The 12987-nt window shown below is 40.4% G+C and overlaps 3 protein-coding genes across 7 annotated transcripts; 1 reads left to right on the forward strand and 2 right to left on the reverse strand.

Moving 5' to 3' along the window:
• Positions 1-170: 170 nt before the first annotated feature.
• Positions 171-3965, forward strand: LOC126598923 (agamous-like MADS-box protein AGL65). Of its 5 annotated transcripts, none has more exons than XM_050265305.1 (13): positions 172-505; positions 730-963; positions 1063-1248; positions 1400-1459; positions 1561-1579; positions 1666-1730; positions 1838-1853; positions 1943-2004; positions 2352-2448; positions 2739-2786; positions 2890-3020; positions 3126-3549; positions 3680-3965. In XM_050265305.1, the coding sequence occupies exons 3-13, from the start codon at positions 1064-1066 to the stop codon at positions 3698-3700; spliced, it is 1128 nt and encodes a 375-aa protein (XP_050121262.1). In that variant the 5' UTR covers positions 172-505; positions 730-963; position 1063; the 3' UTR covers positions 3701-3965. The 5 variants fall into 5 exon arrangements, with proteins under 5 accessions (XP_050121263.1, XP_050121262.1, XP_050121261.1 ...); XM_050265304.1 differs by having other exon boundaries at positions 754-963; XM_050265303.1 differs by having other exon boundaries at positions 827-963.
• Positions 3966-4104: 139 nt separating this feature from the next.
• LOC126598932 (chlorophyll a-b binding protein P4, chloroplastic-like) lies at positions 4105-5448 on the reverse strand. The gene is made up of 3 exons (XM_050265322.1): positions 5138-5448; positions 4562-4977; positions 4105-4451 (listed from the first exon to the last, which is right to left on the reverse strand). Exons 1-3 carry the CDS (start codon positions 5344-5346, stop codon positions 4315-4317), a joined length of 762 nt encoding a protein of 253 aa, XP_050121279.1. The 5' UTR covers positions 5347-5448; the 3' UTR covers positions 4105-4314.
• A 3791-nt stretch (positions 5449-9239) lies between these two features.
• LOC126598933 (expansin-A1-like) lies at positions 9240-11545 on the reverse strand. The gene is made up of 3 exons (XM_050265323.1): positions 11291-11545; positions 10802-11114; positions 9240-9993 (listed from the first exon to the last, which is right to left on the reverse strand). The coding sequence occupies exons 1-3, from the start codon at positions 11424-11426 to the stop codon at positions 9690-9692; spliced, it is 753 nt and encodes a 250-aa protein (XP_050121280.1). The 5' UTR covers positions 11427-11545; the 3' UTR covers positions 9240-9689.
• Between the last annotated feature and the right edge of the window lie 1442 nt (positions 11546-12987).

The following is a 12987-nucleotide window of genomic DNA, read 5'->3' on the forward strand; positions in this document are numbered from 1 at the left end:
TCTAACATTATAAAACATCATGCAAAAAATATGAGGTGACAAGAAATCTATAGAGTCTCATTTTTAAAGAGTCTCCTTAACATTTCTCAATGTCGTTATTACAAACTAATCACATTTTGCCGCATGGTATCTCAACACAACCACATATTTCAATATAAAATGCGTAGCAGTACGTCATTGGCTTGGAACAAAGGTGCGTGCAAATTTCTCTACTCGGCCCGCCTACCATGTCAACCGCAAAGACAGCCATGTAGGCTTTCTTGGTGGAGAAGCTCCTCACCTTCCCAACCCAAGATTTTTGTTTTTTTTCCCTCTTCGTTCTCGGTACCACTGCAAACTCACAAAGCGCACCGTTCATTGCACCTCTCTCTCTCTCTCTCTCTCTCTCTCTCTCTCTCTCTCTCTCCCCACACTCTGTTTCTCTATCTGCCGCAGTAAATTTCTGGTGGTGGCTCTGCACATTCTAACGACCGAAATCACAGCTTGACCCGTCGTGTGCAAATTCGTAAGCTTTCAATCTTAATACCCCATTTCTTGCCTTCCCTCTGCTATTGCTTTGTCTGGCGTCCCCTGTATTTTTTTTTTTTTGAATTGCCCTTTTACCATATTCATAAAAATGTTACCTTTTCCCATTGATTGACGATATTTCTCATTTAAGTCCACACTTTTTGTGGATTGTATAAATTTTTTGTTGATGTTTTCGTGAATTATCAACGTCTGTGATTGCAGAAATTTGTTTGTATTTGTCATTAGGTGGTCATTTTCTTTCTGGGATTTTAAGGTTTCATTCTCATTTGACGAGATTGTCTGCTGATATGATAAGCAGGCTCTGTTTTTCTGCAAAAACAATTAATTTGATCAGATTTGGGGTGGAATTGTTCTTTTTGAATAAATGGTTATCAAGTTCTGGTGCCTGGGATGAAAGCTGCATTTGGAGAAGTGCATTGTTGTTGTGTAACTAAAGTGAGTCGATGCACATTTCAACAATAAACAAGAGTGTCGAGAAATTTTCGCAGTTGGCATTTCGTAAGACTTTTGAGGGGTTTGCTTGTTGGATTGCAGGATGGGAAGGGTTAAGTTAAAGATAAAGAAATTAGAGAGCAGTGGTAACCGGCAGGTTACGTTTTCAAAACGGAGAAATGGAATCTTGAAGAAAGCTAAGGAGTTATCAATCTTATGTGATGTAGATATTGTCCTTCTCATGTTTTCCCCCACTGGAAGGCCTACGATATTCCAAGGGGACCGCAGGTATTGCAAGCGGAAAGTTTACATTCGTTCTTTGATCACAATTTTGCAGACAAACCAGCATAAGAAAACTAGAATGAGACCAAAATAGGGAGTGAATGAACTTTCTATATCATATGTTAATATAGCTTCTTTGCTTTCATGACATTCTCAGTAATTTTGAAGAGATTGTTTCAAAGTTTGCGCGGTTAACTCCGCAGGAGAGGGCAAAGAGGTACTAGAATACTTGCAACGAGATTCGGATTTTCTCATTTTCTAGCTCGATTGAGTTTCGATGGCATTACAGCTAACTACTTGTCCATTTGTCTTTAACAGGAAATTGGAGAGCCTCGAAGTAAGACTTTCGCAAATAGCATTTCAAACGGGAACATTTGTTTCTCATTCTATACTTGTGTTTTGGTGTTCTTTTTGTGGATATAGGTGCTGAAAAAAACTTTTAAGAAGTTGGATCATGACGTTAACGTACAAGATTTCATGAGTTCAAGGTATGTGATTGTTTTTATCACATTTGTCATTTCCTTTGAGTGAAATCTATGGGAATATCTGATGCGGCCCTTTACTTAACGTTCTTTTTCTCTTCTGTTTCTTGCAGCTCTCAGACAGTTGAGGTATATATTCTTTACCACCAATAGAATTATAAATGCTTTTCTAATTTAACTACGACAACTAATGTCTTGTGATAAATTGCTATTGGCAGGATCTGACTCATCAAGTAGCGGTATTGCAAACCCAACTTACAGAACTCCATAAGAGACTGAGGTGCACCTTTGGAGCTTTTAGTTGTTAAAGTATTGCCTTGTGTTTTTGGTCTTGATGGTCAATTTGGGTTGTGTTGTATGTTTCGAAAATGTTTGTGCTTCAGTTTCTATATACCAGAACGATAACTTTCGTACAGGCCCTAAGAAATTGTATAAAAACTCTTTCTGTTTGAATTGTCTTGTGTGTTCCTGATTATATTACATATATTTTGACCTGTTTTCGTATTCAATGTTTCATTGAATCTACAAATGATCGCGATCCATTGCATATTAAACTATGCATTGATCAGTAAGGTATATGCATATAAAGAATCCATGTGATAATTCTAATCCTTGCCACTTTTTCAGCTTTTGGAGCGACCCAGATAAGGTTGACAATCTTGAACAGCTTAGGCAGATGGAAGACATGCTTAAGGAATCAATCAACCGAACCTGTCTACGCAAGGTATAATTTTGTATTTCATGTTACAGTATTGCATAATAAATTCTAAGGCTTGTGATGTGAAAGAAAAACAACGAGGGTTTACGGTTTTGTTTACCAAACAACTGAAAAGAAAAGATGAAGTATGAACAGTGATATATCATCGATAAATGGCTTTGGTTGGTTTTGGTGTCATGGTGAGTTGAAGTAGCCATGACTTACCTGATCCGCCTGAGTTGCTACTTGTTCTACCTGCTTTATGTGTGGCTGGCTATTGAATTGATACTAACCTATTGGATAACTAAAATTGTTAGGAAAATTTGGGAAAACATCAACTAACATCACTAGATTGCACAAACCAGGTAATAAATACTTTAGCTGATGAACAATGCTCTCTCTCTCTCTCTCTCTCTCTCTCTCTCTCTCATGTAATCTAATTTGAAGCTTGATTTTTGTGTATCAAAGTTTCAAAATGGAATGCTTTCGTCTTTATTAGTTGGTGGTGGTATGCAAGAAGCTCAACCTATAACTTGGCTTTTCAATAGCGACAATCAACATATGATATTCCCGAATGAGCCGAACTATCTTCCACATAGGTTAGTCTATTGCTGTTATGCATCCACCAGTACAGAGCCTAATGCCTGAGAACTTTCTTTCTGATAAATTACCGATGCTATGATGCTCTCTGTCTCTCTCCCTAGAGGTGTGGAGTGCTCTACAAATGCCACTGTTCCACATTATACTAGTTACTTTGGCACCGGGACGAGCACTAGCCCTTGCAACAGCAAACAATCTGAGGCCGGTGATCCAGTACGACTAGATACTATGGGACAAATTTCTAATATGGAAGGAGGCGGTGGCTTAAATGAGTTTGACATTAATGCTTGTTTAAGTACGGAACATGGTAAGCATTATGCTTATCCATCATATAGTAGTTCTTACGTGCCAGACGATCAGAAATTGAACCATGAAATGGAAAAGAACGTACCAACAAATCCGGTGGACTATCAACTGAGTAGCAACTTTGAACTGCCAAGATCTTTGTATGAAACTGATCATCATGCTTGGCTTTCTTCATCTGGGCCTAGCGGCATTGCTGTGTACAAGGAGAATACCTACCAACCGGTGAGTCCTTCCATCGATATTTTTCATTCTGTTTCGGCAAGCTTATGAAATAATGGACAAACTATTGGTCTATGTATTTTATCGTTCCATTGGTGACTTGCGGCTCTATGTTTGTTTTCGTCTCTTGTAGCAACCAAACGTGAGATTGTAGCTGACAAAATATTGGAAGGATTTACGGGAGGCACATACCGAGCAAATGATATGAGTTGGAAATCTTAAGAGTAATCCAAGATATGTATTGATGCTAACAGGCTCCTTGGGGGATTAGACTAAACCTGTATATATATTGTACAAGACATATAGAATTATAATTCATCTGTATACTAACATCGTTGGGTTCCTTAATTCAGAGCATCCACCACTTTTGTAAACTATTACTCATAGAAAATGAAAGCAAACATGATGGATTTCTCGAACCACTTTGTGATTTATATTATCTTCGCCCACAGCTTTTTTGTAACTGAGCGATTTCTAACCTAGTCTAATTTACGGAGAGGGGAATTCGAGTTTGGGTGTAGATGGGGAACTCTGCACTAGCCAACTTGGCGATGCCCATACGCTCAATGATCAATATTATATTAGTAGATGTAATGAGAATGATAATACTAATTACCACCATGGTTCCTGTACACCGGTAAAACATTTTGTCTACATTGATGCTCACCATTTCACACTCACTCAAAGAACATTAATTCATTGTTACAAAATAAATAAGAACAGAATTTCCATATTTTCTTCTTCCACTTTTCTTGCGTTGCAATGGATCTAGAAGCCTCTTAGGGTTTGGATAATGGTGTTATGCCATGGGTCTGAGAGGTGCTGCAACAGGTTGTCGAACGGTCCTTTTCCGGTCACATTGTGTTGAACCACAAACCCTAGGAATGCCAACATTGCCAGTCTCCCTGCATAACACATTTCAAAACAATGTATTACACCTCATTTCAAACTTAAAAGCAGACGTGAGTTAGGTTAGTTGGTCGGAGCAATGTTGGACACGAGATCAAACGCTTACCATTGGCAAGTTCCTTCTCCTTGGCCTCGAGAGTCGGTGCGAAGTTGAGGGGGTTGAAGATGCCGCCTGGGTAACCCACATCACCTGGGGGCAAGCTGTATTGCTTGAAGATGGGGTCTTGGTTCACACTTCCTGGGTTCTTGATGTCTTGCCACCGTCTGATCTCGACGTAGTGGAACAGGATGAACTCGATCACAAAGAGGGTGGACGAAGAGGCGAAGTACTCGCCCTTTCCGGCATCATGCCATTTGGGGACGTTAAGGATCCCCAAGCTGGTGAACACTTCAGGCAATAGCATCCCAGCAACACCCAACATTGCCCATCTGCTATTGACAAGCTCAGCTTGGACAAACCACCTCAAGTTCTCTGGGTCCTCAGCAAGTGCCAGAGGATCAAATCCATTGTCACCAGGAAGACTGCCCACAAAAACATATCTTAGTCAATCAATGCTTTTTCCTCAATCGAAATATTTATAAGCATTTTTATGGGTCATTCAGAAAAAAGTCATTGTGCACTCTTTTTATAAAAAAAAAAAAAAAAACATTCAAATTGTAATTCGAGAAATTTTAAACATACCTTCCGGTGAGGTAGTCTGGTGAAGCCAAGCCGGGTAACCACTCACCCTTCTTGGCCTCAACTTTAAACGAAGAAGCAGAAGGAGAAGCCATAGGCCTAAAAGCCACTTCCCTATTTAATTTACTCGAAGACCCTGAAAGGAACCTTGATTTCGAGTTGACGCACGGCCGGAAAACGGCCGCCGAGGCTTGAGTTGTGACCGTAGCCATTGTTTTCCCACCTGAATTATGGTCGGATTTGCAAGTAGGGATGGGGGGTTAGTGGTGTAGAGGAATAGAAGGTATGGAGCTAAATGAAAACGTAAATTGTGTAATGTGAGTCCATGGCTTTGTATATTTGATGCCAACTTGTCAATGTGGGTCTTGTGGAGGTTGTTCTTTGATGGAATTTGACCGTTGGTTTGCAAGATTTTTGTGATCCAACGATGGAGATTTGATCATGGTTTGAGATGAGCCAATGGGAAGTCTTGGACCTTATCTTTTTATCTTTAGGGTTGTATCCACAAATCTCTACCTGTGATGCTGTTGGCTGAAATGAGACTGTGGGGTCCACTTTGGGGCCACGCATGAAGATTTTTTTAACAGGATATGGATATGATGATTAGGGTCTCCTTCCACGTGGAATCTAAGGGAGCCTATAGTTGCATGACAAATAGCTGGCTCAAACTACATCTTACCTGATGGCTAATCTGATTTCGGGCAGGGGCACGTACGCCCTCTCAACTTTTTAGAGCAGTTCCACCGTGGGCAATAGCCTTGGTGGACTGGCTCTCAAACAGGGCCAGAAAGCCCGAGCAATTTGGTTCAGCGTGTGCTGGCAATGGAGCCCGAGCGGGCCAAAGGTAGAGGCCCGGCAGGAGTTGCCAGCCTGAGAGCCTGAAGGGCATGTGACGCAAGGCTGACATCTAGGCGACATCAGCCACGTGGTGGACGGGCCGAACTTCCCTATCTCTCTCTCAACCTTCATGGTTCTTGAACGACATCGTTGTCTCACGGTGGATGGGTGCGACGACGAAGCAGAACCCCAAATTTTATAGAACAAAACCCATTAGAGACAATACCGAAAACCCATCATGGAGATTGGATGATCTGAACCGGATCGGATCAGACGGGGCTAAGAAGTTGGGAAAGTTGCGGCTTGGGTTCTGAGTTCATGCCGATGATGATGACTAGGGGAATGAAGTTGTAGTGGGTGACGACCTTGGCCTTCTTCAGGGCCCACGTGCTCCACTCCTTGAAGGATTGAGCCACCAAGCGCTCCTCCGAGCCCTTGGAGGGCTTCGCCGGAGTCTTGCCCTTGCTCTTCAAAGATATTCTTGATGCCGTTGAAATTTGCTTCAGGGGTTTGAGCGAGTTTTGATTTGATTAGTTAATTGCTAGAGCAAATTGTTTTAAAGATGAAAACTTTAGTCAAAATTTGACTAGTTAAAATGTAGAAGCTGCATTAACTTTGCAATGGAATTTGCATCTTTAATTTGTACTTTTCTTAAAATAATTATTTTGTATTATTTTATAAATAAAAAAATTACTATTATTTTATTACCTATTGCCAGGGCTATTCAATGTAGGGTGGAGATGTAAAAAGCAGTTACTGTTTATTAAGGGCAATTATTGTTCACTAGGTGGATTAAATAGTGAATAGCCCTAGGGGGCCTTAGCAACGGTAGAGTTGCTCTTAAGGTTGAAAATAAAAAAAAAGGATGGTTATTCACACACTTGGTTTATCTCTCACATACGTCTTTATGCAATCGATTATATTTGTGCATATTTTCTTTTTCATTATAATATCAAATTATAACCGAAGCTCAAAAGTCATGGACAATGGCTCAATTTTAACTCTACGTGACGTTGAGTCAGAATGTGACAACAGATAAGAATGATGAAAGGTCAGGCAACTATTCATCCTCTTGCTTTTGGAGAGGAGAACTTCTTCCACAACGCTTAATCATGAGACAGACAAAAATGTAAACCATTTCCATTTGACAAAAGTTATGGTAGATTTTGATGAAACAGTAAAAAGTTGAAAAAGTGACATGACGACATATCGTTCAATATTCGACTATCTTAAACCTTAGGATTAGCTCAAGTGGCGAGGGAGTGAGCAGTTGGGCTCTTGCAGTAGCACCTTGTTGCCTCATGTGTCATGACTTATCAGAGATATTCATCAAATCCCGTGTTTAGTACGTATACTAGTTGCATTGGCAAATTGATGATCATTTTGAGTTGTTTGTCATTGTCATCTGATTTTTCAATCCAACAATAAACAATGTGTGTTGTGTGGCTTTAGGGTGCGTTTGGTATGCAGACGGAACGGAACGGAACGAGACGGGACGGGACGGAACGGGACGGGACGGGACGGAACGAAGGTGTAATTTTTGAAAAAGACATGGGGTATATTTGTCTTAAAATGGTAAAACATTGTGTTCCACAGACGTGGAACAAACCCATTCCAGGGGGGGGAGGTGGGACGCAAAAACACCCAAAATCTGTCCCGTGGAACAACCCGTTCCACCCATTTTTGGCGCACCAAACGCGGGACGGAACGCCTCGTCCCGTTCCGTCCCGTCCCGTCCCACGTACCAAACGCACCCTTAGTGACATGAAGTTAGTCAGTATGGTAGAAAGAACAAGACTAACATGCTTTCGCTCACCTTATCTATTTGCGCACTGGCGTATAGGGGCTTATATCTATGTGATTCGCTATGCTTGTTTGCGTTTTTCTTGCTGCAAAAGCAAACTTACTGCTGTAATTAAGTAGCTTTGAGGAATGAGAAAATAGTACTGATCAAGTTCACATTAAAGAGCCAAGTGAAGTATACAAGTTGCATGCCTTCTCCGCCTTTGCCTCTGAGTCGGCTTCGGGCTCATACTTGGTATATATGTGATCAATTTCGAAACACACAATATGTGGCACTGCATCTGCATGACCCTTCTCCTTAAACTCCTTGACACATTCCCAATTATCCATGCTTCATGGATTCTCCAACTCCTCGACAGATCATATCGTGGGTGATGCAGCATCGCTACCATATACAGAGGGAAAAGTTGTCTACAATTGGGGAGACAAAGAACTAGAGATAGTATCCCTATCTTATTTTCTCTCCTTCTGTGAGAGTTCTTCCTTCATTTTTGGTGAGGGTTTCAATCTTGACCACCATCTTAGGCATCGACTCTAGCTTTGGCTGGAGTCAGTTGCCACTTTTCCGTTTCTTTTGTTTTCTCCTCCTTTTCCCTTCTTTGCTGCTTTTTCCCCTCCTCATCATCTTGATTTCCCCTCTTCTTTTTCCCTTGATGTCATCCCTCTTCCTCCTTCATTTGCGTTTCAATCTTCAACCACATTTGCGTTCGAGTTGGTGCTCCGAGTTTCGGTGTTTCGACCGACTCAGATGTTCCCAACATCACCACCTTCTCCTTGTTGTCTGCCAGATCTAGCAGTGTTGCTCATGGTGTTTCATGGGCTTCCTTTTATTGATAACCAACCGATTTCCTTCAGTTTTTGGATATCCTCACTTTATGGTTGTGCTCGGGGAGCAAATCGGTGTTGGATGATACGATCGGAGAGGCGATGTTTGGCGGTGGGCATGGATTTCTGCAAGTTGAGATCCACTATCCTGGCGGAGGCGGTAGCAACGGACTTCTCGACTTTTTGTTTGTTTCTTCTGTTTTTGGTTGGGTTTTTTGTTTTTCTATTTTCCCGCTCTGGTCCTTTTTGGTTTGTGTATTTTGTCTGTGGGCCAATAGTTTGTAAATTTGTGTTGTGTGTTTAATAAAATTTATTGGTGATCCTTTTGGATCCCACTTGATCAAAAAAAAAAAAAAAAGAGTTGTCTACAATTAAAAGAGATAGTAGCCCACTTCAAAGTCCACGTTTAGGCAGAACTCGGGCTGTGGCCGAAGTCTGATGGATAACGAAGAGAGGGTTACAGATTTGTGGCCCAAGATGAGCAATCACGGCATGGTTTCATTACACGGCGAAATATCATATTTCCAGTTGATTAAAATAGTTTAGAACATCGTTCTATTAAGAAAGTGTATGCGGGAATTTCACTTTGAGGTCAAGCAGGAATGGTGATCAAAACCTTTACGCTCATAGATAGAATGAATTCAAACTTCAAGTAACTAGTTTCATCCTCATGAAGAGAGAGATTTTATTCTCCAAAACCTTACAAAATAAAACGCATTACAACGTAATTGAACCAAACCAAACCAAACCAGATGGACAACTAAGTAACCTAACAAAACCCGGCGGGTGGTTTTACACCCACCGCTGCCGAAATCTTTGTCTGCCTTTTTCCAAAAGAGAGCAGAGTAAAGACGCACAATGACCTCATAATTTAATTCCAAATGATAAAGAGCCCCCTTAATAGAAGCCCTTCTCATTTTTTGACTCTCAACAGTACTAGGTTTCAATAACTGTAGCTACACCCTAAACAAACATGCAACTATAATTTGTTTAATTTAATGTTTGCTGTTTAGATATTCACCTCTCCCAGACCCTGCGTAAAGCGGGAGCCTTGTGCACTGGGTACGATATTTTTTTTAAAGTTTGCTGTTTAGAATTGTTGGCCGCTGAATGTTTGGCCAAAGGACCAGCCGGCAGGAACAACTTTGTTGGAGACAATCGTGCGGCCGTCGCTGGCTGTGACCTTGAAGGAGAGGCTCTGGCCGTTGAGGAAAGAGTTGCTCTGCCAGTTTTGGCCCCAGTTCCTTGACATGGGTTGCCAGCCAGTTCTTGACCCTTTGATGGAAACTGCATGAACGTCACCAGCACCTCCAACGTTTGTGATCAGCACTAAATTGAAGTATGAATGACCGTTGATTGTGAATCTAATGCCTCCCTTCTTTAAGCAAGGCACCCTGCAAAAATTCATAAACAACAAATCATGAGTCTTCGTCGTCGATAAAGTTTTTGAGTGTGACAGTCACATTATCACATACGTTTAACTAATACGTTTATAATATAAGTTGACAACTTAATTAATAGATGATAATATGAACAAATTGTTACAATCATGTGACGATAGGATAGTCAGATAAAAGTTGAGGGGTACTTTTGGAAATTTCAGAAACTGGAAAAGATGACGTTAGGTAAATTGGTTGGTTCTTGTAAGTGCTTTGGTCGGCAAAACAGAAAGGCTACAACTGATGATATAAGGTAACCGATTTTAGAGCAGGCTTCTTGTGGACACATGTTTCAACAATTATAAATGCGCCGAATCTTATACATAATAATATCAATTGGAAAATTTTCACTAACACAGTAAAACTCTCTAAACTATTAAGGGCGTGAGATGCTAACAAAGATTAAACAATCATGACCATTCGACAATTTGGGTGAAGAATTGTGTTTTTTGAAAGCTGTCAGCGCAACAGAATTGCCTTACTTTACATGGCTTCTGTTGTGCTCACGAGCTTCAGTAAACGCAATTTTTACACAAACATCTTTAGTAAACGCGATTCTTACACAAACATCGTTTATAAATTATGAAATGGCTAAAAATGCCCTTGAAAATTGTTGTGAGGTGTCTGTGCACACCCCTAAGAATTTAAGGGGTATATGTGCAATTTTCCCTTGTAAATTCATTTTTACTAAGTTGGCATCCGGCCCCTGCGAGAGTGTAGTTTCTCAAGAAACATAAAGCAGGCCAAGCCTGAAATTGCATACCTTCTGTAAGACACAGGCACGATTCCAGCTCGGTACTGAGCAATCTGTTGGAAGACGGGCTGGGCGAAATCAAAGTGGTGCTGCGGCGGGTTGCACCAGCCTCCGGCATTGTTGGGAAGGGCATCGTTTGGCGGGCAGAAATTGGTGGCGGTGACCATAATAGAGCCCGGAAGACACCATTTGGGGTCACTCACACACCTAATCTCAAAACAAGCCCCACAGCTCAACCCATTGTTGAACAGTGCTGTGCTCAGAGCTGCAGTGTTAGTTCCATAGCCTTGGCTATACAGATTTCCATAGCCACAAGCCCCACCTGCAATTTATAGATACATTAAAAAAAAATTAAGACGTGGCGGGTATTAATAAACGGACTGTTGAATATATATGCGCTAACAAAATGTATTGACATGTTATAGATTCATTTTTCACATTAACAATGCATGTATGTTTTTAACGTCCTTTAGAGATAATTTATATGTGTTTACTTACCCATTGTACCGGACGCATCACCTCCGCCATAGAAAGTGGCATGTGCATCAACCCAACCACCGTCACCTCCTCCATACCCACAAGCAAAAGAGCTCAAAAAAAGAAGAACCACCAAGAGAAAACCAAGAATTGCCATGTTTTTTCTTGCACAACAAGCTTTGTATTTGTTTTTGAAGCAGAAACACAAATTTTGGTAGTGAGATAAATAGAGAGCAAAAGAGGCTTTGTGTTTGTGAGTTGTGAGGAGAAGTTGAGGGGGTGAGGTGGGGGGATAAATAGATGCTTGGAGTTGGAGGGAGAGAGGGTTTTTTTTTTTTTTTTTTTTGCAAAGGGCAACGTCACACCAACTAAATGACACTAAATTTTGATTTGTGGGGACCTTGAACCGACAAGTGCGAGCGGTTTTATGCATGTTCCTGTGCAACCAAAGCACACTTTTCTCCAAACCACGTGGTTTGGAGCCATTCATATTTCTGTTGTGCTGGTGTTGGTGCGTTCAAATTCATATAGATTAAAAGACTCAACTAGGGTTCACGACCCCAAAGTGTTTTTTGCAATTTGCACTGAAGGTAGATGTCTAGTTACATAATTTGCATTCCCACTTGACTGCAAGCACTCTTACTAATTTATGTGTTATGATATGCGTGAAAGGAAATGAATGTACTTAAAATATGATAGAGAAAGTGACAATGTCCAAACTAGTATCATACTCTAGGTTTGATATGACATAGAGGCATCGTGAAGGGTGTAGCTAGGTACACAAGTCTTTCTAGACGTGTAAACAACATGATTTAGATAAATGTTACTAACTTAAAATTTTGTACTAATTAATAAATAACTAAGTGTGTTACATCTGGAGTGAATTGGTGAACACCGCACGAATGACTGAGTTGCACAGAAAAATCACTCCTATACTTGACTAGTGCATGTGTAAGTTGTAACGACCATTCATTGTATCTATCATTTACTACAGCTGCAGCAAATTGAGTCTTTTAGTTGCAGTTTGCCTTTTCCTCTGTTTTCTTTAAGCAGCAACGCAGATGCATTCAGATGGTCCCGTGCCGTTAATGTCCGGTCTAAAAAGGTACAGAAGAAGGACTAATACGGCTAAAGTGATTATCATAAACAGTGTACTTTGAAAAATCTACAAAGTTAAGATAAGTAACTAGTAGTTCGATTTCCCAAATTTCTAACCATCTTTCAGTCCATGTCCAAACGAAAATGCATGTGGAAATTAACTACCATTAAAGTATATTTTACTTATATTCCATATATATGCATGGCTGTTGAAAGTGAAAAGTACTTTTGAGTGCTTTTCAACACTCACTTGTATTTTTATTAAAAACTTCGACGTAGAACACAAGTACATTTTAAAAGGACATTTCCAAGCAAGCCCATATCAAATTAAGGAGTCAAATTTTTTTCATCTATTCCATGAGCATTTAGCTAGGATACTAAAAATGGGATTGAACTTTTGGTAATATGCATGGAAATGGGTAAATTTTAATTTGGAAAAATTTGATAACTATCAGACCGACAAATGGAGAAATAAAACATGTTATGGCTGTCGAGTGTTTGACTCCATGACCAATATACATTTTCATGTTGTGAACGAACTTAATAAAATTAATGGGAAAGTTTGACCCAATTATTGTGCTTGGGATGTCTCAAATGCAGAAATCTCATTCAATGTTATC

This window comes from Malus sylvestris, chromosome 14 (assembly GCF_916048215.2).
Source record: "Malus sylvestris chromosome 14, drMalSylv7.2, whole genome shotgun sequence".
In the NCBI taxonomy this organism is placed as follows: domain Eukaryota; kingdom Viridiplantae; phylum Streptophyta; class Magnoliopsida; order Rosales; family Rosaceae; genus Malus; species Malus sylvestris.